Consider the following 25,805-nt stretch of genomic DNA (forward strand, 5'->3'; position numbering starts at 1 on the left):
TCCAGCACATATCTCTCCTTCTACCTCTAACATCTGTACTCTTTTTTTCCCTCCCTCATCTCGCCCCTTGCTGTTTTTTTCACCGTCTGTTGTTATTCATCCCCCTTGTCCGCTGCTCAATCTAGTTTTTACAAGATAGTCGATAGAGAAGTTCATACTTGGTTATTGTTGTCATTGTTTATTTGCTAGTTGGATCTTGATCTTGTAGTTGTTATGTCGAAGAAATGTTTCCTAATGTGTTACGTACTGACATGTAGTTAGAGGTTCAATCATATTCTAGGGTTAGTTAGTGAACACAGCCCTCGTATCACCAATCTCTTTTTCCATAATTAACGTTGACGACAGCATAAAATCACACCACAGTATTTGAACAAACTTTTGTAAAAGGCACACATTTCCACAACTGTAAAATTTGAGAAACAAACGTCCTCCTAATTCCCAACCCACGTACTTCACATAACTCTACCCAAGACTCATCTCTTCCTTCTATTTAACATCCAACTCGTCCCCGCTCTCATCCTTGCGCACCGATTTTACTCGCCCAGTGCGCTCAACTCAGACATGACAGCGTCCTTGGTGCCAATCTTCTTCATCTGAGTGTCCTCCAGCTTCTCGCCGCGTGCAAGGCGCATTTCCAGCTCTTCAATGGCACGCAGCTTCTTCCGGAGACTTCTAATGTTCTTGGTAGCAGGATTCTGCGTGTCACCCTCGGGCGTTGTTCCGTTTGTGGCGGCAGGGGCATCAGGTGCGGCCTTGTTGCCGCCGTTGGCGGTGTTGCTGCGGGCGCGACCCACATTAGGGTTGCGCGAACGGCTTCTCGCCGCACCGTTCTGGCCTTGGCCGTTGCGGCGCTCGGGGCTGCGGCTTCCGCTGTAGCCCCCGCCGTTGGCACTGGGGGGCGCCAGGCTGACGCCGCCGTTGGGCTCGGGGAACTTGTTCTCGCTCTCCTTGGCCTTCTTGCTGCGCTTCTTCTTGTTCTTGAGGGCAGCCTTGGACAGGTTCTCATCGGCGGGCTCAGCACCAGGAATAGTACGAGGAGCGGACTCAGCAAAGTCAGCGCCCGGGACAGCCCGACGGGCACGACCAAAGCCGTTCAGCATGTTGGCGCCAGAGGTCTGGCTGATGCCACCGTTGATGACGTGCGAGGAGCCACCCTCATCTTCACGCTTGAAGTGTAGCGGCGCAGCCATACCGCGGGCGCCAGGGGGGCGATAGGCACCAGCAGGCTTGCTAGGGGTCTTGCGGGTGCTAAGGAACGAGGCGGCCGAGGCATGGGGCGCAGGAACAGGGCTGGTGGGGTCACCAGTGGGGAGGTCCTGAGGAGCAACAGGCTTCCAGGCAATCTGGAGCAGCTCTGTCATATCCTCATTGTACATCAGAGGGCCAGTCACGTGCCACAGCTTGACGCCATTGTCGACCCGCAGGCGGGGAGACAGAGTGGCAGTCATGATGAAGCGACTGTCAGGACTCCACTCGAGAACACTGGGGTTGCCACTCTCAATGGTGCACAGCTTGCGGTAGTCCTTCTCCAGATCATAGACGTCAACCTGACCAGCCAGGTTACCCAGGCCAGCAACAATGGCAAAGCGGCCGTTAGGCGAGAAGAAAATCTCGTTACGCGGGCAGGTAGGGAACTCATGGGTAGCGACAGCACGGCTGTTGAAGATCTTGGCCTTGGCGGGCATGAAACCATACACGACGCCAAATTCCTTGGAATTGGGCGACCAATCAAAGTGATGAATGGGGCCCTCCTTGTCGAGAGCCACACGGCCCTCGTAGCCACCGGTGCTGCTGAGGAGGTAAAGAGTTGACTCGCCATAGTAACTCTTGTTGGTCTTGTCAACCTCGGTCTGAGCAAGAACAAGAATGCCACTGCCGTTCTTGTTCCACGACAGCTTGACCTTATCACCCTTGAAGAAGGTCTTTTGCGAGACGGGAGAATTGAACATGGGGATATTGTAGACCTTGACGGCGGCGGGTTGACCCTATAATTGACAGAGGGGGTGGGTTAGTTTTTTGCTTGGATGAGGAAAACGGGCGCTGTAGAGAAATAGGGATGAAACGTGAAAAGATAAGGCGAAGTGAAGTTGGACTTACCTTGCGCTCGGGAACAAACACAGCGATAGAATGCGAAGCTCCGGGAGAAAGAGAAAACTGGGACACGCCCTCAACACGCAGCTTTTGTGAAGCAGTCGTCAGGTCATTGCAGAGGTAGAACTGGACCTCATTGGTCACAAGGCGAGCACAGTACTTCTCGTCGTTGGTGTACTGGAGATTGAACTCGGAATGCGACTTTTGCACAAAGCGGCCAATAGGCTGCTTGTCTTCTTCGTCCGCCGTACGCCAGATCTTGAGGTTCTTGGCGGCATCGCCAGCCTCATCCTTTCCAGGACGCTCCAGAGTAATCAGGAAAGTGCCTTTCGGCGAAAATCCAAGTTCGATCACAGTGGGAATGGGCAGCACAAAGACAATATTGCCGGACGAGGAGTCGTGGACACTGACACTCTCGTTGGAAGACCAGGCAAAAAAGCGGCCGCAGGGTGAATAAGCACAGCACCGGGAGGCGCCCTCATACTTGGCAAAGCCACCGTTCTTGTAGCTGGGGGCAGCGTCGAAGGCGTTGACCACCTTTTGGGTCCGGTAAGCAAACTGAAGAACCATGACTAGTGAAAGACACAGAACACGATGTAAAGGGGACAACAAGGGTTACAGATTGCGAAGCGGAGATGTAGCCGGCCGATTGGAAGCAGAAGAGCTGTAATCGGGGTCGGTGAGTCGGAGTTTCGTGGTCTCTTTCTCTCTGATGTTTTTTCTTTAGGAGATTAACGAGCAGGACAACAGGCGGGCCAAGGCAGTCTGTGAAGAAGGCTGGGCTAGGCTGTTAAGAACTGGATGGAAAAAATGTAGGGTATTCAAATGCCGGCAAGCGAATATACAGAGTGTCTTCGTCTTGGCGAGTGTCGGTCTCAAGGGAAGAGCAATTGGGCCAAAGGCTTTGTGAGGAGGCTCGCGGAGCAGCGGTCACAGAGGAATTGGATGGGATTGGCGGGAGACGATGGAAATCGAGATCGAGGATTGGAGCGGAGACAAGCAAAGCAAGCAAGAGCAAAATGGACTCAGGGATAAACAATCGATGATGCTAAGCAAACAATAAGAAGCCCTGCAGAAAAAGAATTCGAAGTCGACGGGGTTTTTCCTCAGAGACTGAAGAGCAACGACGATGACAGCGAGGCAAAGAAAAAAGAGAAAAAATGCGTGAGCAGAGAAGAGAAGGTCAGCGAAACCCGAAAGGCGGGATTGGGCGAATATTGGCAGAGGGCCGGTGCTGTGGCGTTGGCGTTGGCGGGCGGGAGGTGACAAAGAAAAGAAGAGGAAAAAAAAGAGGAGGAACAAGAAGAAAGGTATCTATATATGCAGTTAGACGAAGTGGATGAAAAAAATAGCCCCAGAATGGGCAGGCCGCTTGTTGCAGCAACTGCCATGGCAGACTGGCAGAAAAAAAGAGCGGATACTGCCTAGATCGACTAGTTACATAGTTACAAGTAATGATGTATAGTTAGTTACAGGCAAGACGGCTTAGCAGAGGTACATGTCCTTCCCATACAGTTTAGCTAGCAGCTATAGGTACCGCCCCCGTCCTAGACATTACTAGCAGCTCCTTGAGCCGCATCAGTGGGTGCGATGACAAGTGCCGTCTGTCATGAACCCTTAACTAGGCTAACCCTGGAAACGAATATGGCTAAATTGACGTTGCTATGACATATGATGACTATTCTCCCTTCAGTCCTTTTTTACCCACACGTTGACGATGAGTGAATTGCCCACTGCGCCTGTGTGAGCCCGGTCCCAGCCAATATCGGTCAGTGTCTTTTGCATCATGTCGTTTTCGTTGCCCGAAAACTCCCAGTTCTTGTGCCACCGGCCAATGTTCGACAATGACATCTCGGCGCACACGTTCCGCGACGCACTGGAATTGTTAGCACCCAGCAGCTCCAGCAGCTCCCTCAAAGACGTGGAGCACCTGATGGTGTGTGACGAATAGCTGATGGTGGTGTTTGGTGGTAGCAGCCACGGCTCTCTGGTGCTGTGCCAGACACGAATGTGGACATAGCCCGAGGGTATGTGTGAAACCGAGGACTGGGCAAAGTCTTGTTCCTGTGGCCAGTTGAACGTCCTTTGCTCATGCTGCCGACACCGGTACTGGCACGGTGGCGAACTAGAGTCCGTAGACTCAGTGTCACCCTCGCCACTCTCAGACTGGAAACAGGACTGGCACGGACAGGTAATTTGCGGAAGTGAAGTATGTGGGCGTGAGCAGTAGAAGGGCAAAAAGCTATTACCCATGGAGGGCATATAGAAAGGGTTGCCGTAGTATGGCATACCGCCTGAGAACGACTGGGCAGGGAAATAGTACGGATTGAACATGATGAAGGCTGTTGTGTGAGAGTAGTTAGGTGAAAGTAACGGCAAGACAAAAGCGAGGGAGCCTACCGTTAAAGACTGGAGTTGGCGAGTTGAAGACGATCCAAGAGTTGCTATTGTTCAGCAAGAAGGGGGAAGCAGGTGAGAGTTCCGAGAGGTGGCCCCGGCCGGAATTTAAAGCCACGAGATGGTTGAACCTGAAAGACTCAGCCCAGGCGTGGTGATCAGGATCGCGAACATCAGATGAAATTCTACTTTTGATCTCAACATGGCTTGAACATCATAAGCCGCGCAAACTTCCGCAAGCTATGGTATCTGGTGTACCGCCCACAAACATGTAAAAGTGAAGAGTCTGGCAAACACCATCATAGCTATCTTTCATATTAATTATCAACACAAGTACAACTACCAAACAGAGCAAAGGAACCCATCTAAGCACCCAAACGCCACGCCCTCTGTTTCGGGGCTCAAGAGAGCAAAAGCTAGCGTCTCTAACCCAAATTCAAACCCGCTCCAAAGCAAACAACGCCCGCTCCAAGATTCCGTGAACACAGGCATGCTGTTAGCTGCCCCCTCCAATAAACCGCATGGCAATGCCCTTCTTTGAGACCTCTCCCTCTTGGCCAGCCTGCTGCTTCTTTTTCTTCTCGGCGTCCGCGAGCAGCGTCTTCAGATACACCTCGGTCTGCACTGTGGCACTATATGACAGCGCAGTCCAGCACTCAAGATTCTGCTTGCTCGCATCGGCGCCAGCCGCCAGCAACGTGCGAAGCACCAGGAGATTGCCGCTGCTACTGGCAAAGTGCAGGGCAGTATTTCCATCAGCGTCTTCGTTCTGCACGGCGCTGGTCGGGCCACCAGGCGCATAGGTCAGCAGGATCTGCAGATCGGTGTCGAAGCCAGCCATGCTTGCCTCCATGACAGCGTCGCGGCCGCGCTTATCGCGGTGCACAATGCTGGACGGCGCATACTCGGCTAGCAGGTGCACGACTTCAGTGTGGCCCTTGGAGGCAGCCACCATCAGTGCCGTCTGGTGGTCCTCGTTGAGCGCGGGGCTCGGCGCCTCGTGGCCGGCAGCAAGCAGCACCTCGCAGATGGCCAGGTGGCCCAGACTGGCCGCCAGGTGCAGGTTGGAGTTGGAGCGGCCGAGGATGCTGGGGTCTGGGTTGTGCAGCAGGTGAGGATGCGAGCGGAGAATGCGGCCGACGAGACGGGCGTCATTGAGGTGGATGGCGCGCCGTAGACGGACGGAGGGCGTGAGACTAGTAGAGGCGTCAGCTGCGAGGCCATGGCGGCGAGGAGAACGATACGGGAGGCAAAAAGCTTAGGCCAGCCGAAGAAGCAGAGGACAAGGAGAACCCTGAAGAGCCTGACTCACATTGTGGGGGCCTGCCGCGCCGGCATCTTGGGCGGTGGAGCGTGGAGCATCGTGGCTAGGCGTAGTCGAGAGAGGCTCAAGGACCCTGGCCGCTTTTTTTTCCGGGACTTTTTAGTGTTACCACGAGGAAGACGATCACGATAAGCGAAGAGTGGCAATGACGGCGGTGAGGAGCCTGCAGGCGGCAAGAGTTGGCGAGAATAGAGTTATGAGAGTCGACAACCCAGAGATAAAGATGCGTGAATACAGAGTTTTGACGCTGCTGTTTCATCAACTACAATCAAGAGGGGAAATTGTGCGGAGAAGCTGGAGTTGGAGGTGCCGAGGCTGCAGGGCCTTCAGGGCTGCTGGAGCGGTAATTAATAGCAACGGGGCACTGGCCTTTTAGGGCTACTAGTGCTGTGGCTAGCAGAGTTCCAGGGCTTCCCACGCCCCTTTACAGCGTGCATCTGCCCTATATGACAGAAAAAAAGCCCCTTGAAAACTTGATCTAGAAGCCCTAGTGTTCTAAGACAGCGTTTATTCAAATAAGGCACCATATTCTTGTGGCATGTGATTTCAGAGGTTTAGACATCTGCAAGATCACCCCGATACAGAAGCCTCATGTTCATACGGACAGCAAAGAACCAAGAACAGCATGCTACCGGTTTTCAACCGGCTATACTAAGATACAAACGCGCCCAAGAGAGAACAAACAAATACACGCAAATCATGACTACCACTCTACACTCTATAAACCATGCGGCATCTCACCGGCGCTCAGAATTGATCGGCGCCCCGCCCCAGAGACCCTTGGACGTCTCGACCACGCGATTTGCCTCTGCGCCCGGCTTTAGCACCTCGGGCACCTGGGCATTGCCCATGGTCAGCACTGTGTCGAGATTGCCGCCCATCTCGACATCCTCGGGCACCGGCTGTGAGTCGGAGATCTGGCGGGCCTTGGCCGTACCCTTGCGGCCGTCCATGACCAGGTTCTGGCCCTCGCGCAGCTTGTTGATGGCGCGGATAGTGTCGATGGCAGTGTGCAATTTGCGCCGTGCGTTGAAGTTGCTCTTAACAATGTGCAGCCGGTCATCAATCTGCATGCCCCGCTGCGACTCGCCCGTGACGAACGGGTGCTGCAGGGCCTCGTGGGCCGTAGGGCGCTTGCTGGGGTCAATGGTCAAACACCGCTGGATAAATTCCTTGGCGCCTTCGGATACTCCGTGCCAGTACTCGGCCGGCTCAAACCGATACTCGGCGTTGAGGATGGCCTGCATCTCTTCAAAGTCCGTGTCGCGGTCAAACGGTGTGTAGCCGCACAGCAAAAAGTATGTTATCACGCCGATGGCCCAGATATCGACGGGCTTGCCGTGGCCGGACTTGCGAAAAATCTCGGGCGCCATATATCCGGGCGTGCCGCAAGTGGTCGTGAGCACATGAAACTTGTGTTCGTCCATGACGCGCGAGAGGCCAAAATCGGCAATCAGCAGGTCTGAGTTGTCTTCGGGCGTACGGAACAAGAGGTTCTCGGGCTTGAGGTCGCGGTGGACAATGCCGTGGTCGTGCAGATAGGAGACGGCAGAGAGCGTTGATCGGATAAGCTCAGAGGCATCGCTTTCATCGTAGTTTCCCTTGCGGCAGATACGGTCGAAGAGCTCACCGCCGAGCGCCAAGTCGGTAACAAGGTAGAGGTTGTTCACGCTCTCAAAGTAGTCGACTAGTGTGAGGATGTTTTGGTGGCCCATGGACACGCGCGATAGGATTTCAATTTCGTTGCGGACCTAGAAGAGAAAACGATGCCTGGTTAGCCTTGCAGCGCGCCAAAGTGCCCTACGCAGCTGACTCTTACCATGTGCTCGCGGCCGGCCATCAAGCGCTTGTTAATGACCTTGACCGCATAGTTGCGGCCAGTATCAATGTGGAAACACTCTTTGACCACCGAGTAGGACCCGGCACCAAGAGTCTTGCCAACTTGGTATCTGCATGGTTGTATGTACGGCTGTTGTGACTGCTTTTTGTCTGTTTCTGTCGTCATTTTGGCAGACAAATCGGGCCCAAGACAGCCCGCTGAAACCCCGCAGTATCAAGAACTGGTGAAGCAAAGTAAAAACAGCCCCTGGCAGAGAGCGTGGGGAAGTCGAGAGCTGCGAGTCGGGCAAGATCTGCTGGGCAGGCGTCGATCCAAGGGTAGACTGCCGGACAGGTTTGGGTGGTTCAGAAGAAAAGAAGAAGCAGACCCCGGTGGTACGACTAGTAGCGGAACGTCTATGGTTATGGTGTGGTGCAGATGCAAAGAAGCTGAGGGCGCATAGAGTATCAATCAAATGAAGCCAGGAAGACGGTGGGGCCGGCTTTGGGCCAGACGTCACGGCCAGCCAATGAGATGCGGGCTTGGGCCATGGCCATGGGCTTGGGTTATGGGGCACATCATTAGTTATTTTAACTGCAACTATTGTAGTTATGGTATTTAGAACTAGCAGCCCTAAAATCGCCCTGCAAAACACTCCTCAGCAGTTGAAGGACGCCCGGCGGCTCTGCTTCTTTGAGGACTGCAGCTTTTTGCTTTTGATGCGTTTCTCATGGAACGATTTTTCTCTGCAAGCTGTACTTTAGATTTCATGCCTAACTTCAACACAAAAGGAAAAAAAAGGCCCTTACATTTTCTCGTACTTCTGCTCCTTGCTGGGATCCGACTCGCCAGGAACCACGGCCTCGTACATGCGCATGAGCTCGCCGAAAAGCTTCGCCCGGTTTTCATCCGCATTGGACGCCCGCTGCCGCGATGTCTGTGCCGCAAACGACAGGGAGTCGCTCCGTTCCGTGTAATATTTTGATGCGCGGAGGCTGGCACGTAGGAGCCGCGGAACTACGCCAGCGATCTCGTGCACCGGCCACGACGTGATGGCCTTGCTCTCGGTCCTGCACGCAGAGCGGATGCGGCTTTAGCAACAAGATTCACCAGCTTCGTTTGATGGGTGCAAAACTACTTACTTGTTGACATGCTGGCCGCCCGGACCGCTGGACCGCGCAAACACAGTGTTGCCCTTGGGGAGCATCTCGAGTGTCATCTTTTTAGCCCATTCTCGTGCCTCTTGCAAATCAGCGGCGTCAAAGCCGTCGCCAAAGGCCTTGTACCGCGTAAAGCGGATTTGCAGAAAGCCAATTGGCCGGTGAAGTCTACCGGCTATCCGGGCCAAGTTAGCCATAGCTGGAAGCAAAAGGGTCTCTCGCCATGTCACCAAGCATTTGGAGTGCGTGAGACTTCCGCAGGGGATGCCTTAATAGATAGAGCAAGGGAGGTTGATCGGCTGATCTGCGGCTGATATTCAAGGCCGACACCGACATGCTGACTCAGGCTTGACTGCGAGACAAAGATCACGACTTCCTTGGTTCAATGCCCCTCCACAACCTGAGCAGGTTCCCGTAAAATAAAGAAGCTGTAGAAATGTTCGATAACTACTTCAATGCATCCCCAAGTTTCAACTCCTGACGAAGAACCCTTGTTTTCCGCTACTGCTCCGGACCTCGGACCTATGAGTCCCCTGCTTATCAGATCGAGAGGCAGGAATCAAACACCACTGTAGGCAGCCTAAGCAGCGCCAACTTTAGGCTGCCACCCCCTGTAACCCCGGTCCGGCCCCCTGATCCCTGCACGTGTGCCTATCAGATCAAGACTATGCCCCATCTCCAGCACTGCCAAAGCAACATTGACAACCTCACAGAGCGAGCTCCCACAGCCCACCACGCTCGACCCAGCCCGAATTAGTGGGTGACAGATCCCCGTATTTCCCCTAAACGAGGAGTCAAGCCCTGATTTAGTGACGCCACCCTTCAAAATGACGCACTCCTCTAGCGATGCCCCTGAGCCTGAGGCTCTGCACTCATCTGTGAGGCACCGGAATCTCAAGCAGCTGCCAGACGACTCCTCTGCCGCCGATGATATCAGCCAGCAGTCTTCGTTTCCGCCTGGAACACACAATCCCGGCTTCTCTCTGCAGTCCGACCTTTTGAACCTGCAGACTGTGCTGCCCTGGGCTTCCACCTGTTTGTCGAGTTCGTCCCCGCCACGTACTCCTGCGGCCAGCCACATTGCAACTAGGACTTCGGCCCTGGTGCTGGTTTCCTCTGTGGTTTCCCCAGTCTCTGTTGCCATGTATCTCTTGGCACATGCAAAGAAAATGAGCGATAGTGAGGCGGATTGGCCGCTCAGTTTCGTCGCCTTGACCGAGACAGACAAAAAGCTGCGGCGCGTGATCCTCGATAGATACGCACACTACACGGTGCTGGCAACTGTGCTTGTTGTTGTTGGTTTTGGGCTGTTTAGACTTGTTCTCTCCATCGCGTGGCGGGCGCAAGATAGGCTGGATGGCAAATTCCCAGTTGCTTCAGGCCATGGCGAGGGCTACCATCTCCTAGACGGGTCATCAACGACAAAGACTAGACGAGGCAAACTTACAGGCTGGAGACTCATGCTCAGCAAGGCCCAGTGGTGGTTGGGGGGTGACGCTGTTGTCTATGACTGTAACTGGGGCCAGAGGGACCTATGGGTTACGGGAACACTATGGACTATCCTACTTGCGTTCCTAAGTGTCTATGAAACCCAGGGTGGTGAGTGTACCAACAAGCCCGTATTGAACAAGTTCCGCCGTTAACATCATTTCTTAGACTATCTCCATTTCACGAAACGCCTGGGCGTCGTTGCTGTGGGCCAGATGCCGCTCCAATACATCCTCACGCTAAAGTATCTAAACCCGGTTAGCTTTGTTCTGGGCACTTCCCACGAAGAGCTTAACCGCTGGCATCGCCTTCTGGGCCGCATCGTATACAGCTGGATGGCTCTCCATGCCATATTCTACACCAACTTCTTCTACTGGGCTGGAACCCTGACGACTAAGCCCTTTGTGTTTGTCGTGCTCATGGGTGAAGTCGCCTTTCTTGCCATGTGTGCCCTCGCTAGCTCCTCCATCTTGAAGATCCGCCGCCGCAGTTACAGGTTGTTTTTCCTATTGCATGTGATAGGATCCATGGTCGTTCCGCCCTTGATATTTCTGCATGCCGAACATACGAGCCCTGTGCGTGCGTACTGCGTGGTGTCTATTTCGGTGCTCGTGCTTGATATTGTGGTCCGCCGTATCTATACAATCAAGGCCCAGTGTACCATCACTTCCGTCTCAGGAAACTCTCTGGCCAAGATTGTAGCGAAAACGCCAACTAGAGTCCGCCATTTCTCACAGGCACCGGCGTCACATGTATACCTCAGCATACCTACAGCTGCTCGAAGCAGCGAGGCCTCCATCATTTCTGCTACCCACCTACAATACGAGAGCATCTTCAGTCCCTTCACTGTTACCGCTGCCGACACGGGCAGCAGTGAAATAACGCTGATTACCCGCATCATGAACGGTCCCATGACCCAACGCCTCGCCGAGCTCGCCAGCACCCCACAAGTACAAGTACCGCTGTGCTTTGACGGCCCCCACGGCGCCGCGCCAAAACATCTAAAACGTCTGGTTGAGCCAGACATTGACCGCGTGTTGCTTGTGGCTGGAGGCGTCGGCGCATCTTTTACGGTGCCCGTGTACCGTGCAATCCTGGCAAGCAAGCCAGATGCCAAGATCAATTTTGTGTGGGTTGTGCGGGACGTCTGCGAGACGGCGTGGGCTGTGAGAGGATCGCAACCACTAATCGACGATACAAAGGTGAGTATCTTTGTTACTGGTGACAATTCCTTGGGTGCCTTACCAGCGGATGAAAGAGCACCTCTGGTGAATGCGTCCTTCGATTCCTTGCCGGGAAATGTCTTACAACGTAATGGCGACGGCTTGGTGAGCCATCGTGTGCCGATTCATACCCGAGCAAGACCCAACTTGGTCAAAATAGTAGACGCTTTTTTCAAATCAGGAGGTCATGGTAAAGTGGCCATTTGGGTTTGTGGTCCGGAAGAAATGGCCAAGGACTTGAGAACATGCGTTACGCCATGGGTTATGGATGGACGACGCGTCGAGTGGCATAACGAAGGTTTTGGTTGGTAGATAGAAGTAAGGTTTAGAAACTCATAATGTCATTGGGTATTTGTGTGTACATATAAACCAATCTTTCTCTTTCACGACGCCTCTTTTGTCTACTGAAACCGCCTTCTCCTTTCATGTGTGTGTTTAATCAGTGCGCTTCTTGACTACAGGCTCGTCCTTTTTCGCACCACTAACGGTCCCCAAGCCGACATCGTCCTCTTCATCGTCATCATCCCAGTTATCTTCGGCGTTTTCATCCCAGTTGTCGACCTCTTGCTCCAGCGTAGATGGCGCAGGGAGAGAGGCGCCGGTGTCGTCGATGATGCCTGTTTCATGACCTTCGCCCAGCTCCACATCTGTAGTATCCTCGCCGGGGACGGCCTCGTAGTTGCGGCGTTGGCGGCGGCGGTCGAGCATGCGGCCATGGTACCATGAGCATAGTGCAACAGCCGCGCCGCTGCCAATGACGTTGCCCACGATGAAGTTGGCGTCAAAGGGGCGAGTGTTGGAGAACACGGCCTGCACAAACTCGGCGCCAACGCCAAGACCGCCAGTGCAGACGGCGACTGTAAAGTGGAGAGCGCGGCGGCGATGGGTGTCGAGGATCCAGTAGAACACGAGAGTTAGGACAAAGAAGGTGGTCAGATGGAGGATCTTGGGGTTGACGTAAGAGTCGAAACCGAGCGGTGTGAGACTGGCGTAGGTTGCGATGAGGCCCAGCACAAAGAAGCCGGCTGTAGAAAAGAGCTTGTTAGCAAAAGACGCGGTCAAGAATGCTCTCGCTCGACCATCTCGAGCGGGTGCAACTTGCCTGCGAACTGCGGTCGTATCCTCATGGCGATGAAACTGAGATCAATGGGTGGTTTGGGTGATTGGTTGCGTGGTGTAAAGGGCCGAGGCAGGTCCAGCGCGTGAGACTCTATAAAGAGGGGCTGGAGATGTTGCAGGCGGTGGATGCAGAGACTGGGCCTGGGAGGAAGAGCTGGAGCTGGTCCTGGAACTGGAGCTGGAGCTTGCTTTTTGCTGGTGCACAGGCACAGGCGCACATGGGCATTTGTGCCAAGAATAGCTAAGTATTGAAAAGAGGCCGAGATCTGGAGCTTGTCGAGCCAGGTGCCAGAGGGGAAAGACGGCAGAGGGATCAAGCAGAATGACGTTTTGCGCGGCAGTCAGAGTCAGTGGGTGAGAAGCGGTGGGATGGGCGTGTGACACGGCTTTTAAGGTAGAAATATAGCTGTGCAGTCAGGAGCTCAGGCCGATTAGATAGGTTGACTGCAGTGTAGCCTTGTAGTTCTGCAGGGCCGAGAACAGAGTGGGATGGAGTAGTTAGATAGAGTAGAAGGGGCCCGCTGTATAACTACAGGCACATGAGACAGATGCTGAGAGACCTGCGGTGACCTAGGGCGGGGCTGCATCTTTGGCTGCTCTGTGCTCTGGCTACTTTGGCTAAATTCAAGTCTCAAGCCAACCGGAAACGCAGTCGCCGGCCCGAGGGCTCTACGGCGGTTTTCCCACGGGCCCAGCGCCGCGGGCAGGGGAGTGGTGCATTTAGGCATTTCCCGTTGCATTTTAGCAGGGTTCCGAGACCCCGCGTGACTCCGCACGTGACCGCTATTTGCGCGTAAACCCACTACCCCCATCTGGGCTTGCGCCTACTCCGCCAGCATGTACAGGATACCGGGCTCTCAGCACACCACCCGCCCGTATTCCCCCCCGACAGTCCTTGCGCACCGGCTTTTTGATCTGTCCCGAACGCCCCGCCCCGCATAGGTCCCCCTCCGCGACCCGGCACGCCCATATCGACACACCACGCCCGCGTTTCCGCCCACCTGGCCACGGCTCGTCCATGTACCCTGGTACCTCCTGGCTTGACTTGCCATAGCGGACCAGAAAAGTCACTTTCGGCGTGATGGCAGACAAGCGTGCCAAGTTCCACTTCAACCTTCAACCTCCCGTCTTCCTTTTCCGCATCAACGCCGCATCCATCAGCCATCGCCAACCGTCCTTAACCCCACAAATCCGTCGCCAAAAATACACCGTTCGCTTCTCCCAATTCTGCGCTTCATTCTGATGTTCTGTTGAGCCTGTCTTTCTGCCAATCCGCGGCGCAAACGCGATTGCCAAGTCGCCCCTCCACAGCGCAATCTGTATATCGCTTACTGGGCCTGTCCATCACATCGCGCCCTTATTTTTTTTGCTTGCAGTGTGATACACTGACCTGGTACTTGGTGCACTCTATTTTTTTTCCATCTTTATTATCATCTTTTTTTCAGCCGCAGCCATCGCCATCGCCGCTGCCAGCCTCCTCAGCCTCTAACCCCATACTACGCACCCATATATTCAGACGCTCCTTTCCGATATATCTGCCTGCCGGTGTGACCTTGCCATTGCCATCAGCCAGAGCCATGCCCTTCACCACCCCAAACCCAGGCCGCTCATCCTATCTGGCCGTTGAGGATGGGCCATCGCGCATGATGACTCCCGTCGACGGCTTAGGAACACCAGCCCCAGCGGCTGCTGCGCCTCTAATGCCCGAGGTCGTCGACCCCGAGGAAGAACAACGACGCGCCCATTTCGCCAGTCTTTTCCAATCTGCCGAATCCAAAATCTCCCAAATATTCGGCCCCGATGGCCACTACGATCTCGACGTTATCGCATCCTTACCACAACGTGCCCCGTCACCGCCACCCGCAGCCTCCCACTCCCAATTGCCGCCGCCTGCCACCGACCACGCCCCCATAACAGAACCGCCGCGGAAACGGGCCAAACGAGCCATCAATGAGGATGACTACGATGACGATGATGACGACGACGATGACAATGGCCCTCCTAGCCACCCGCCTTCTGGCTCTCCTCAAAAGCCCACCACCCACGCCTCCGGCCCTGGTGCCCTTCCGTCCCCTTCCAAGTCGGGTAGCTCGCCTGTACAATCCGTAACTTCGCCCAGTCGCCATGTCGAAAAACACCGGGACCTCGTTGTTCTTCTCGCCCCTTCCTCCGACCCGTCGCAATCGTCATCATCAATAGCTACGATCTCCACAACGGCACCGACATCGTCAATGACATCTACATCCACATCACAACAAAAGCCTTCATCCTCTGAAGACGCCCGGAAACAACTCGAGGCTGTTCGCACTGCGACCGAGGAAGCTGCTCGTCGCAGCTTCCACACTTTGTTCTATACTCTCGAAAATGATCGCACCGCCATGCTCGAGCAGCAGCAGCTCGAAGAGTCTGAAAAGCAGCTGCAGGCCGAAATGGATAGTCACCAGTCTGGCGCGACCACAAACAATCCACAAACACAAAATATGGGCACCCTATCTAGCACAAATCTGGGCGCATCAAGTTTAACCCTAAAACACCTTATTGCCCGTATCGACATGAAGCGTGACGTTGTCAATGCCACCGACTCGGAGCTGCGCTTGCTTATGAACGAAGTGCGCAAAAACAGAAGCAAATGGGCCAGTGAGGAAAACATAAATCAAGAAGAGCTTTACGAGGCATTGGAAAAGGTTTTGACCGAGCTCAAGGCGCATACTGAATATTCGACTCCCTTTTTAACACGAGTAAACAAACGCGAGGCGCCAGACTATTACAACAGTAAGTCCGGTCATTATCTGCTGCCATACATTGACCCCAACCCATTAACAACCACTTCTCTACCCAGTCATCAAACAGCCCATGGATCTAGGAACCATGACCAAGAAGCTCAAGGGTCTGGTTTTCAAGTCCAAGGCAGACTTTGTTGCCGACCTGAACCTTATCTGGGACAATTGTTTGAAATACAACCGTGACATGAGCCACCCTCTCCGTCGCATGGCTAATGGCATGCGCAAGGAAGCGGAGAAGCTAATTCCCCTCATCCCCGATCTTGCCGTGCGTTCTCGCGCCGAAGTGGAAGCCGAAGAACGCCGGAAACAAAATGGCGGTGACGACGACAATGGCGAAGACTCTGAGGATGAGCCTATCATGTCATCTCGGGGTCGCGCCGGTGGTACTACTTCTACAAAGGGTGCTAGCAAAGTACGAAGATCGGGAGACGTAGAAAAGGAGAACACACCGGCTGAGCAGAAGCCGTTCATCCAGGTCAATGGTGTGCTGGCAAAAGCCCGCGAAGGTTCAGAAGTGGATAGCTCCGTCCGCGGCACGCCGCCCATCGCTGGCTCGCAGACTCCCGTTGTTGGGCCACAAGGTGATGCCATGGATGTCGATGGTCCGTCTCTCAGCGGCCTAGCCTTGACCCATGCTATCGGTGAGACGGCACAGGCTGTGTATGAAGATGAAGAGTACAAGATTTGGAAACAAGTCACCAAAAAAGGCCGTGCCCTCATCACCCGCGAGCGCTTCCATCTTTTCAAAGAGTCTGGCTTGAATCCAGATGCGCCAGCCTTGTTGCGACGGAAAGCCGACATGCGGCGCTTCCTTCGAAATCAAAAAATGATTGACGGCAACGCTTCTGCTGCTGTACGTGCCATTGAGGCTGGTGCACCAAAGGAAGAACCTGCCAACACCGAGGCCTTAGTAGATAATATCGACATGACCGAGGAAGAAAGGGTAGTTCCAGCATATTACCAGCCCCAAAGCCTAATTCCCGATATTCCACCACATCTTCAATGGATCGAGGACGGCGAAGGCCAGGTCATCAACCAAAATCAGTGGGCTGTCAAGGTCATTGATTCGTCAGTATGGAAGTCACCTGCCAACAGCAAGTTTGCCCAGCAAATCGATGCCAACATTCACCAAATCCAGGAAACGCGCAAGCTGTCTACAAAGATTTCAGTGGTCAAGCAAATGCAAGTCCAGACACAGGTCTACTCGAACCAATTTCCCAAAACTGCAGATCAATTTGTTGAGGCCGATGTGCCCCCTCAGTTTGTCACGGATGATGGGCCTCTAATGGCCGGCGATGTCTGCGAAAAGGCCCTGCGACGCTCTATTGGCAAAATATTCTACCACGCGGGCTTTGAAGAGCTGCAACCATCAGCCATTGATGCAATCACCGGCATTGCCGCAGATTACTTCCAGAAGCTCTGTCGCACATTTACTGTGTATAATGAAGCCGACAAGGTACAGGTTACTCTTCCCGACGGACCAACCACATACAAGCCACGTTATACTCCTGAGGAAGTAGTCCTGCATACCTTGGACGAGAATGGCTACGACATCGCTACACTCGAGGCCTACGTGACCGACGACACATTTCGTCTTAGTAGTAAACTATCTCAAATTCACGAGCGCATGAAGCAGCACCTAACCGACATTCTCCGACCTGCGCTTACAGCCGAAGCCGGCGTCGACGGTGTGGGAGCCTTCAACGATGGCTCCGAGCAATTCGTGAGTGGTGATTTTGCTGAAGACCTCGGCGAAGATTTCTTTGGCTTCCGCGAGCTCGGCCTTGACAAGGACTTGGGGCTTGATATGCTCTCAGTACCTCTGCACCTTCTCCAGTCGCGCATGCGCAGCCAATACCAACAAACACAAACCACCGGCACCACCGAGATGGACATCCTTCCCCCCTTCCCGCCCCACACGCCCGTCACGCGCGAGACTCTCAATGACGAAGTCGGCCTCGTCCGCAACTTCTTCCTCGCCAAGCTGCACGCCAGCAACGGCGAGCCGCTCATCGAAGACGAAGACCTGCCCATCAAGCAGCGCCGTCCACGCCCCCGCCTGCCCGCAACCGGCAAGATCTCGGCGCCACAAAAGAAGCCCCTGCGCGAGCAAATTGCTCTCGCCAAGAAAAAGAAGAAGATGGAAGCCGCTGCTGCTGCTGCCGCTGCCGCAAACTCCCAGGACTCCGCCGCTACCACCAAGGCCTCGGACGCCGGCGACGCTGCTGCAAAAGCGCCCTCGCGCCAGTCCGTCAGCATCAACATGCGAGCCGGGCTCCCAGCCGGCTCGCCCGACCAGGGCCTCAAGTCGTCGCAGATGAGCATCGCAGTGGGTGGCGATATGGAATAGCGTCCCCGACCGCCCCCACTGACCAAGCTACCATCTGCGACCACGCCTCCTAGCTCCGCCAAAGCCCGCGCCGCCGGCCCTAATTCTACCACCATCACCACCAGCACTATCAGCGCTCAATCACGCAGCGGACCCCCCGCGCGGCTCTGGGTGCCTGCTGCGCCATCGACGCCGCTCACGCTTCCCGTGCCGCTGGCCGGCAGCACGGGGGCGTCTCTCTCTGCTGCCGCTACCGCCTCTGGTGCTAGTAGCCGGGTTGTCTCGTCTGGCACAGCGCCGCTGCCGAAGCCCGGCGTTGCAAGGAGGATGCGTGCGCCGGCCCTGGCAAAGGGGCTGGTGAAAAAGAGCGAGAGTCTGGATACGGGCAAAGCGCGGTGATGGCTGGGTTTTCCCCCTTGGCTCTCTTGTCATTTCTTCTTTCTATTTCCTTACTTTTTCTTCCCGTTGCTTCTTGTGCACATGTGATGATTTCCCTCTTCTTCACCCTGAACTTTTTTTTTCTTTGTTCATGTATACATTCCACCTATCCACCTTCTCTCTCTCTCTTTTTTTTTATCCTTCGTCCTCCCGTCGAGGATAAAGAATGATGCACCTTGATATCCCCCCTACACACACAGACACATATATACGCTCTCTAGTATCTCCAATCCCCTCCCCCTCCCCCGTTTCCTCCTTTCCCTTCTCTATCCTTTCTATAAACTCGTGTTTGCTCTACTTTTCCACCTCGTTATATCTCTCGTGCCTTGCTTTGCGTTTTTTTTTTTCCCAACTCTCTATGTCTTTCTATGCTCCGATGCCTCTATTCTTTATGTCGTTAGTCGTGTTTTTTTTTTCAACTTTGCTCGCCTCAGTTTCCTTGTCTTGTTTCGTTTTCGTGGCATGTCGTGCTGGCTGGATTTGTCTTTTTTCTTCTTCTTCTTCTCCTCACTTCTTGTTTACGAGACTAAGAACAAATACAAAAAATTATCACCCTCTGCATGCTCAGGCTCGATATTATCAGTTGAATGGTTGTTTTTATATTGACATTGTTCAGGCTGTGTTAAAGCGTAGCCCTTTCTGATCCAGGTGTACCGGATTGTTTTGTTGTATAAGTAGCAAGTGAAGTGAATATGAACCGCAAGAGAAAAAAAAGGACAGAACACCCAAAATCAGGTGAGCCACACAGAAGAAAAAAGACCCATTTTTCCATCCCAATGTTGTGTTGAAAGTTAACCCTAAAAACCGAGTCTGTTGTATGTTGAAACCACGCCGCGCAAATAGAAAAAGGAAAGAGAAAAGAAAAAGAAAGACATGAAGAATATTTTAACACCACAAAGCTCCAAGATGAGCAGAATTTTTTTTCGGGTGAGAGTCTTGCCACTAGCATCTAAATAGAAACTTAGATACCAGCGTCCATGCGCCAGCCCTCGACGGGAAGAGGGAAGGTGCTGGTCCAGGCGGCAATCTCAGCCTTGAGCTCGTTGATGCGAGCAACCTCGCCAGAGGCAACCTTGGCCTTGAAGTCCTTCAGCTTGTTAGCCTCCTTGGGCAGGGCAGCCTGAGTATCCTTGCAAATCTTGATAGCATCGTCAATGTACTGGCCGACACGCTCAAAGTCAGCGGTGCCGAAGCCACGAGAGGTCATGGCGGGGGTACCGATACGGATACCGCAGGGAGTCAGGGCCGACTTGTCGCCAGGGATGGAGTTCTTGTTGCAAGCAATGTTGATCTGCTCCAAAACAGCCTCGACACGGGCACCATCCAGCGAGTGCTGGCGAAGGTCAACCAGGACCATGTGAGAGTCAGTGCCGTCAGACACCAGCTTGTGGCCAAGAGACTTGAACTTGTTCTCCAGGGCCTTGGCGTTGTCAACAACCTGCTTCTGATACTCCTTGAACTCAGGGCTGGAGGCCTGCTTCAGGGCAACAGTCAGAGCAGTGATGGTGTGGTTGTGGGGACCACCCTGGTGACCGGGGAAGACGGAGAAGTTGATAGGGTTTTCCAGGTCGTACAGGGTCTCCTGGCCCTTGGCGTTGACGGAGCGGACACCCTTGCGGAAGAAGATCATGGCACCACGAGGACCACGCAGAGACTTGTGGGTGGTGGTGGTGACAATGTCAGCGTACTCGAAGGGAGAGGGGATGACGCCAGCAGCGATCAGACCCGAGATGTGGGCCATGTCGACCATCAGGTAGGCGCCAACAGAGTCAGCAATCTCGCGCATGCGCTTGTAGTCAATCAGACGGCAGTAGGCAGAGGTACCAGCAACCAGAACCTTGGGACGGAACAGGATAGCATCCTTGGCCAGGGTGTCGTAGTCAATGATGCCAGTCTCAAGGTCAACACGGTAGGGCATGGTCTCGAAGTAGGTGGAAACAGCAGAGATCCTGAAAGGACAAATTAGCAAAGGGGGCCTTTTAGACATGTGCTGCGTTTGCATCTGAGTTCTAACTCACTTGCGCTGGGGAGTCTGGTAACCGTGGGACAGATGGCCACCGTGGGGCAGGTCCAGACCCATCAGACGGCCGTGGACGGGCATGATGGCCTGGTAAACCTGCAGGTTGGCAGGAGAGCCAGACAGGCACTGGACGTTGACACCCCACTTCTGGTCATCGACGCCAAAGGCAGCCAGAGCACGCTTCTGGCACAGAAGCTCGATCTGGTCGATGTGCTGGTTACCACCGTAGTAGCGGGCACCGGGGTAGCCCTCCGAGTACTTGTTGGACATGGGCGAGCCAAGAGCATCGAAGACGGCACGGGAGGTGACGTTCTCAGAAGCAATCAGGATGATGGACTCGCGCTGACGCTGGATCTCGTCCTTCTGTTAAGAGGAAAGGTACAATGGTTAGTAAGATTGCTAGCCTGCAAATAAAAGTGATCGGCTGGCTTGGGGAGGGGTAGCATGACTGATAATCAGTCAAAAGAATGCCATTGGCGTCTCGCTGACTGCCAGAGTCGCGCCAGACGTCTTAATAAGAATGCTGCGTAAGGAAAAATTGACTGACCATGATGACGGCGACCTCAGGATCAGTCTCGAGAAGAGACTTCTCGAGCATCTCCTTGTGGTTATTTGACAGAGCGTAGGCAGCCATTGTGAATGTGTGAGGGTTATTTCTTTGGGAAGAAACGGGAGAATGAAAAGTGAGATAGATTTACAGAGCAAAAGAAGAAGAAGAAGAGAAGAAAATCGGGAGTACGGCCGAGGAGGCACTACCAGGTTTATATTACGACTCGGGCTGGCCAGAAACAGTGCCAGCTCTAAGCAGCAGTCATACAATGAAGGGCTGGCCTTTCATTGGCGGGGTCGAACTTTTTTTTTCATTCCTTCCCTCCCTGCTCCTTTTTTTTTTGCAAGGCACCTCGGCGGGGTCATCGGAGGCTAGCCAGGTCGATGAAGCTTGGCCCTCTATAATGAATTTTGAACGGGCAAAGGTAAATGCTGCTCATGCGCTGTTGTTCTGCTGGTGGCTTCAGCTTCATAGATCCTGCCACGCCTGGACTTCAGCTGGTGAAGCCTCAATCGCGCAGGTTTTTTATCGTCAGAGGTAGTCTGTAGTTCGCAGATCTCTGCCGGTCCGGTCCGGAGCTTGTCGCGTGGAGAAGCAGAAAATGGTTCATGTCACAACTATGAGTCAAGCATCCTCTCTACAATTTCACAGGAGTACCATCCGAAGGCTACGGTGTATACTGCAGTTCCACATCATGCAAGGCATATGTCGTGATGATGGCATTGACTCACTGGCTATCCAGGTGCGCGTCTTGTTGTCTTGCGGTCCACAACAGCGATATACAGGGCGGGGTTAGAGGACTATTTTAGTCATGTGCAAGTTCACGTGATATTGAGGCGACTGACATGTTTACCAAGTGTTTACCCGGCACTAGGAAGAGCAGGGCTTAGAATATTACTTCGATGTCTCACTGTGTGACCCTAAGACGTTCTCCAAACCCAACTGCATGAATCCACTGAAATGGCGTCTCAAGCTTCACTTACTGTGGTTCAGCAAATGATAGTTTTAAGTTGAAAAATAGTACACTTACACTTGCAGCACCAACTACCAAATCCGCAGTCAAACAAGGTTGTCGTCTGGATAAGAGGCACGTTCCTCAGAATAATAAGGTTCTGCGTGGAGCTCAGACTCCCAGCGTGGACGGGTACAAGTACTACACTTGCGGTGCCAGGAAGCTCGCCTCGCGCCGTTTTGCTCATGCAGGTTTCGATACACATGGCAGTCCTGCGAGTTCGGTTGTTTTGGTCCCAGGCGTGCACAAGTAGCCTGCGGACGGTTACAACCGCATGCCACGGAGGATGGAGGAGCACATGAATACAGATGTGGGATGAGGGACGCCGAAACGTCATGTATTGACAGGGGGACCAGCCAGGGTTAGCTGTGGCTTGAATGAGCACTTTTTCCCAACCCTGGTATGTACATTTGTATGCATCCATGCGACTCGAACTCATACGTCAGTCAGTCAAGTGTTTTAATGAGGCTGGCGATCAGAAGCAAGTAAAACACCGACCTAGAGAAACAGTGCAGGCAGGGCCAAGTGTGGCAGGATGTGCAGTGGGCTTATAGCTGTGGTCATTATTGTGTGTGCTGTACCTGTGCCGAGACTCCGCCTCGCCATAGCAGCACTGGTATTAACGGACTAGCGTGTGGGTGTGAAGTTTTTCTGTGGCAAGCTTCCCTCCCCTCAGCACGATGTTTTACCCTGGCCGTCACGCGCCGCCAAGAGGCTAGCGCGACGAAAGCAACAACACAGAAGCTAGCTTGCCCATTGTGCAGCAGGCGGGATCACGTGGAGTGAAAGCATGTACAGTGTCCCGGCTGCTTTGTAAGGCCGAGTGCGCGGTAAACAGGCGTAAACAGGCGTTTTTTGTCCGTCTGGAGTTATACGAGTGCTACACGGGTCGGGTCATATCAACGAACCCCTTCTTTCCCTGGGGAAGGCGGAAGAGCAGATTTGTAGTTTGTAGCAACTACTTGCAGCAACTATACAGAGGGAATGTGGGTGGAGTGCAACTTGCCGGAATTGGAAGGCGCTCCAACGGCCAAGAGCAAGGACAAGGACAGCGCAGAGCACCTTCCCTGGCGCTCCAGGCAGACAACCAGCCAGCCAAAAGCCCCAAAAGGCCCCAAGTACAACATAGCTCCCAGAGGCCCCCCACCCCTACGTCAGGCCCTCACCCGCTGTAACTTTCGCGTCTATTTGGCTATTTTGCCCCAGCCAGGCCCTGTCTGGTCTGCTTTGACCCCCGTCATTCCTGCTCTTATCAATCCGCGTCATTCTGCCTCTTGTTGTCGTCCGCCTCGCTTTTAATCTCCCTCTTCTTCTTCCCCATTACACCATCTCTTTCTCTTCATCCATCTCGCAGAGTTCAGCGAATTGATTTCTGCTTTCTATCCTTGCTCACTATTCTTTATTTCACCGCTCTCTACATTCACATCGCCATAATGAAGGGAACAAACGCTCTGACGGCTGCTATGCTGCTTGGCTCGGCCAGCGCCTCGGTTCACACCATGAAGCTCAAGAAGGTCCCTCTGTCAGAGCAGCTGGTAAGTCGTGATGTGAAGCCCGTGATACTTGGCGTGTAGGCGCAGCTATTTCAAAGAGCCCGCGAGCTCTGCTCTGCTCTTCTCTACATCAGCACCATTGCTTCCACCTGTGTGATGGCTCTGCCAACACTTCGCGACCAAAAACAGCTCAGCTAACAGCAACTTTTCATCACAGGCTACTGCCACCATCCAAGAGAAGACCGAGGCAGTCGGCCAGAAGTACATGGGCGAGCACCAGTTCAACCTTGTCGACGCCATGTTCAACACCAAGACCAGCAACTTTGCCATGAACTCTGGCCACCCCGTCCCCGTGAGCAACTTTATGAACGCTCAGTGTAAGTTCAATGTCATTGCGTCATGGCCATGTCCAAGCACAACAATGCCCTGCTAACGCTTGTGGTCCCCGCCCAGACTTTTCCGAGATCACCATCGGTACTCCTCCCCAGACTTTCAAGGTTGTTCTTGACACCGGTTCTTCAAACCTCTGGGTTCCATCTAGTCAATGTGGCAGCATTGCCTGCTACCTTCACCAGAAGTACGAGTCAAGCGCGTCCAGCTCATACAAGAAGAACGGAACCGAGTTCGAGATTCACTACGGTTCCGGCAGCATGAAGGGCTTTGTGTCCCAGGACACTGTTGCTATGGGCGACATCAAGATCAAGAACCAGCTCTTTGCCGAAGCCACCAGCGAGCCTGGCCTGGCTTTTGCCTTTGGCCGCTTTGACGGCATCCTGGGTCTGGGCTACGATACCATCTCGGTGAATGGCATCCCGCCTCCCTTTTACAGCATGGTCAACCAGGGTCTTATTGATGAGCCTGTCTTTGCCTTTTACCTCAGCAAGGAGGACCAGGGAGAGAGCGAGGCCATCTTTGGTGGAGTCAACAAGAACCACTACACCGGCGACATTACCTACATTCCCCTGCGCCGCAAGGCATACTGGGAGGTCGACCTGGACTCGATTGCCTTTGGCGATGAGGTTGCCGAGCTGGAGAACACTGGTGTGATTCTGGACACTGGCACTTCGCTCAACATTCTGCCTTCGTCCCTTGCTGAGCTGCTGAACAAGGAGATTGGCGCCAAGAAGGGTTACGGTGGTCAGTGGAGCGTCGACTGCGCCAAGAAATCAGAGCTTCCCGACATTACCTTCAACCTGGCCGGCCACAACTACAGCCTGCCCGCCGAGGATTACATTCTGGATGTTTCGGGCAGCTGCATCTCGACCTTCCAGGGCATGGACTTCCCTGCCCCTACTGGCCCTTTGGCTATTCTGGGTGATGCCTTCCTCCGCCGCTACTACAGCGTGTATGACCTGGGCAAAAACGCTGTCGGTCTGGCCAGAGCCAAGTAAACCAGCAGCAGCATTTTCAGGCTTGGCGTGGCGGCGTGGTCAACACGGGCTCGTCAACAGTGACGGGGGGGTTCAGTTTATTGGGTTTCTGTTTGGCTGGTAGTATGCAGGGTGACATGAGAACCGATGCATGGGTTTGGATTATTAATAAGCAGCACCTCGTCCCCTGGTGTTTTTTCTCTATTGCAGGCCTTTAGTTTCCAGTCCGATAGTTGGGACTCAGTACCAAGAGACATATTTAGCAAGTCTGTTTTCTTTGAGCGTGACGATTGACGGGCGGAGCTAGAGAGACACCCTGCTCTAGCGTGTGTTGCTTAGCTCGTTGCCGTAGTTGGTAGGGGAAGACGAATAAGGGACCCTTGCAGGATAAGTTGCGGCGTACAGCGGAATACTATCAGGAGGAGTTAAGCCGGGGCAGGTCGTGTAAGTCGTTAGATGTATGTACCGGTAATTAAGTCTGGAGGCATCAAAGACCCTATCCAACGATAGGGTTGGGGGGATGACTAATCACAGAGTCACGTGATATAACTTTGAGTTGAATTGCGTGGGCTGGGCGGTTGTGCTGAGCCGTTTATAAGAAGCCAATGGCAGCGGCGCGCTGCAGGCGAGCGAACACCAGCGTGGTGGAGGACGTGGACGTTTGTTTTTGTCCTGTAAATGTGCTCTCAGCGAGCGTCCTGGCGTCGAGGCTGGATGGGATGCGAGGTGGAGGCAGACTTTACATGGTTGGTTGTATGTGGGGCGGCAGGTGGTTGTTCAGGGGAGGGCCAAGAAGAAGATGCAGAATAGCAACGCAATTCTAGACTTGAAAAATCCAAGTTTTACAGAGAAAAACACGACATAATTCAGCCAGCTGAGCCCAATTTAGTGCAAAAAACCAGCGTTTTTCAGTATTTTTCCACATCGCTTTCTGTGGTCTCCAGCGCCTGTCAAGTGCTGGGCCCACTACCGACCTACAAGGCCAGCCAACACCAAACAAGGCCAAGCCAAGCCACGCCTGTTCCTCATTTTTTTCCCCTTCCTCTCTTTTCGTCTTCGCGTCGCGACAAGCCCTTGGTTTTTTTTTTGCTGAACCAGCACTCGCCGCTATTCCGGTTCTGCATCATTCTCGCAGCTGATCATCCGGCTTCCGATTAATTGCCCGAAAATAACTTCGCGTCCAGCCTCC

At 53.8% G+C, this 25,805-nt stretch overlaps 9 protein-coding genes across 9 annotated transcripts; 3 read left to right on the top strand and 6 right to left on the bottom strand.

Moving 5' to 3' along the window:
- Positions 1 to 533: 533 nt before the first annotated feature.
- On the bottom strand, positions 534 to 2,661 carry BROUX77_006689 (uncharacterized protein; the record flags this gene model as incomplete). Its single annotated transcript, XM_073751701.1, has 2 exons — positions 534 to 1,985; positions 2,098 to 2,661. The coding sequence occupies 2 exons, from the start codon at positions 2,659 to 2,661 to the stop codon at positions 534 to 536; spliced, it is 2,016 nt and encodes a 671-aa protein (XP_073602836.1).
- Positions 2,662 to 3,780: 1,119 nt separating this feature from the next.
- BROUX77_006690 (uncharacterized protein) lies at positions 3,781 to 4,425 on the bottom strand (the record flags this gene model as incomplete). Its single annotated transcript, XM_073751702.1, has 1 exon — positions 3,781 to 4,425. One exon carries the CDS (start codon positions 4,423 to 4,425, stop codon positions 3,781 to 3,783), a length of 645 nt encoding a protein of 214 aa, XP_073602837.1.
- A 559-nt stretch (positions 4,426 to 4,984) lies between these two features.
- On the bottom strand, positions 4,985 to 5,850 carry BROUX77_006691 (uncharacterized protein; the record flags this gene model as incomplete). The annotated part of the gene is made up of 2 exons (XM_073751703.1): positions 4,985 to 5,684; positions 5,801 to 5,850. 2 exons carry the CDS (start codon positions 5,848 to 5,850, stop codon positions 4,985 to 4,987), a joined length of 750 nt encoding a protein of 249 aa, XP_073602838.1.
- Positions 5,851 to 6,549: 699 nt separating this feature from the next.
- On the bottom strand, positions 6,550 to 8,988 carry BROUX77_006692 (uncharacterized protein; the record flags this gene model as incomplete). Its single annotated transcript, XM_073751704.1, has 4 exons — positions 6,550 to 7,563; positions 7,632 to 7,761; positions 8,441 to 8,701; positions 8,774 to 8,988. The coding sequence occupies 4 exons, from the start codon at positions 8,986 to 8,988 to the stop codon at positions 6,550 to 6,552; spliced, it is 1,620 nt and encodes a 539-aa protein (XP_073602839.1).
- A 630-nt stretch (positions 8,989 to 9,618) lies between these two features.
- BROUX77_006693 (uncharacterized protein) lies at positions 9,619 to 11,814 on the top strand (the record flags this gene model as incomplete). The annotated part of the gene is made up of 2 exons (XM_073751705.1): positions 9,619 to 10,390; positions 10,448 to 11,814. The coding sequence occupies 2 exons, from the start codon at positions 9,619 to 9,621 to the stop codon at positions 11,812 to 11,814; spliced, it is 2,139 nt and encodes a 712-aa protein (XP_073602840.1).
- Positions 11,815 to 11,937: 123 nt separating this feature from the next.
- Positions 11,938 to 12,629, bottom strand: BROUX77_006694 (uncharacterized protein; the record flags this gene model as incomplete). The annotated part of the gene is made up of 2 exons (XM_073751706.1): positions 11,938 to 12,527; positions 12,605 to 12,629. The coding sequence occupies 2 exons, from the start codon at positions 12,627 to 12,629 to the stop codon at positions 11,938 to 11,940; spliced, it is 615 nt and encodes a 204-aa protein (XP_073602841.1).
- Positions 12,630 to 14,198: 1,569 nt separating this feature from the next.
- Positions 14,199 to 17,754, top strand: BROUX77_006695 (uncharacterized protein; the record flags this gene model as incomplete). Its single annotated transcript, XM_073751707.1, has 2 exons — positions 14,199 to 15,393; positions 15,461 to 17,754. 2 exons carry the CDS (start codon positions 14,199 to 14,201, stop codon positions 17,752 to 17,754), a joined length of 3,489 nt encoding a protein of 1,162 aa, XP_073602842.1.
- A 1,378-nt stretch (positions 17,755 to 19,132) lies between these two features.
- On the bottom strand, positions 19,133 to 20,825 carry BROUX77_006696 (uncharacterized protein; the record flags this gene model as incomplete). The annotated part of the gene is made up of 3 exons (XM_073751710.1): positions 19,133 to 20,120; positions 20,190 to 20,554; positions 20,739 to 20,825. 3 exons carry the CDS (start codon positions 20,823 to 20,825, stop codon positions 19,133 to 19,135), a joined length of 1,440 nt encoding a protein of 479 aa, XP_073602843.1.
- Positions 20,826 to 23,186: 2,361 nt separating this feature from the next.
- On the top strand, positions 23,187 to 24,637 carry BROUX77_006697 (uncharacterized protein; the record flags this gene model as incomplete). Its single annotated transcript, XM_073751711.1, has 3 exons — positions 23,187 to 23,288; positions 23,464 to 23,623; positions 23,700 to 24,637. 3 exons carry the CDS (start codon positions 23,187 to 23,189, stop codon positions 24,635 to 24,637), a joined length of 1,200 nt encoding a protein of 399 aa, XP_073602844.1.
- Positions 24,638 to 25,805: the final 1,168 nt, after the last annotated feature.

This window comes from Berkeleyomyces rouxiae, assembly GCF_048999995.1.
Source record: "Berkeleyomyces rouxiae strain 22BRR77 chromosome Unknown BrBRR77_ptg000009l, whole genome shotgun sequence".
In the NCBI taxonomy this organism is placed as follows: domain Eukaryota; kingdom Fungi; phylum Ascomycota; class Sordariomycetes; order Microascales; family Ceratocystidaceae; genus Berkeleyomyces; species Berkeleyomyces rouxiae.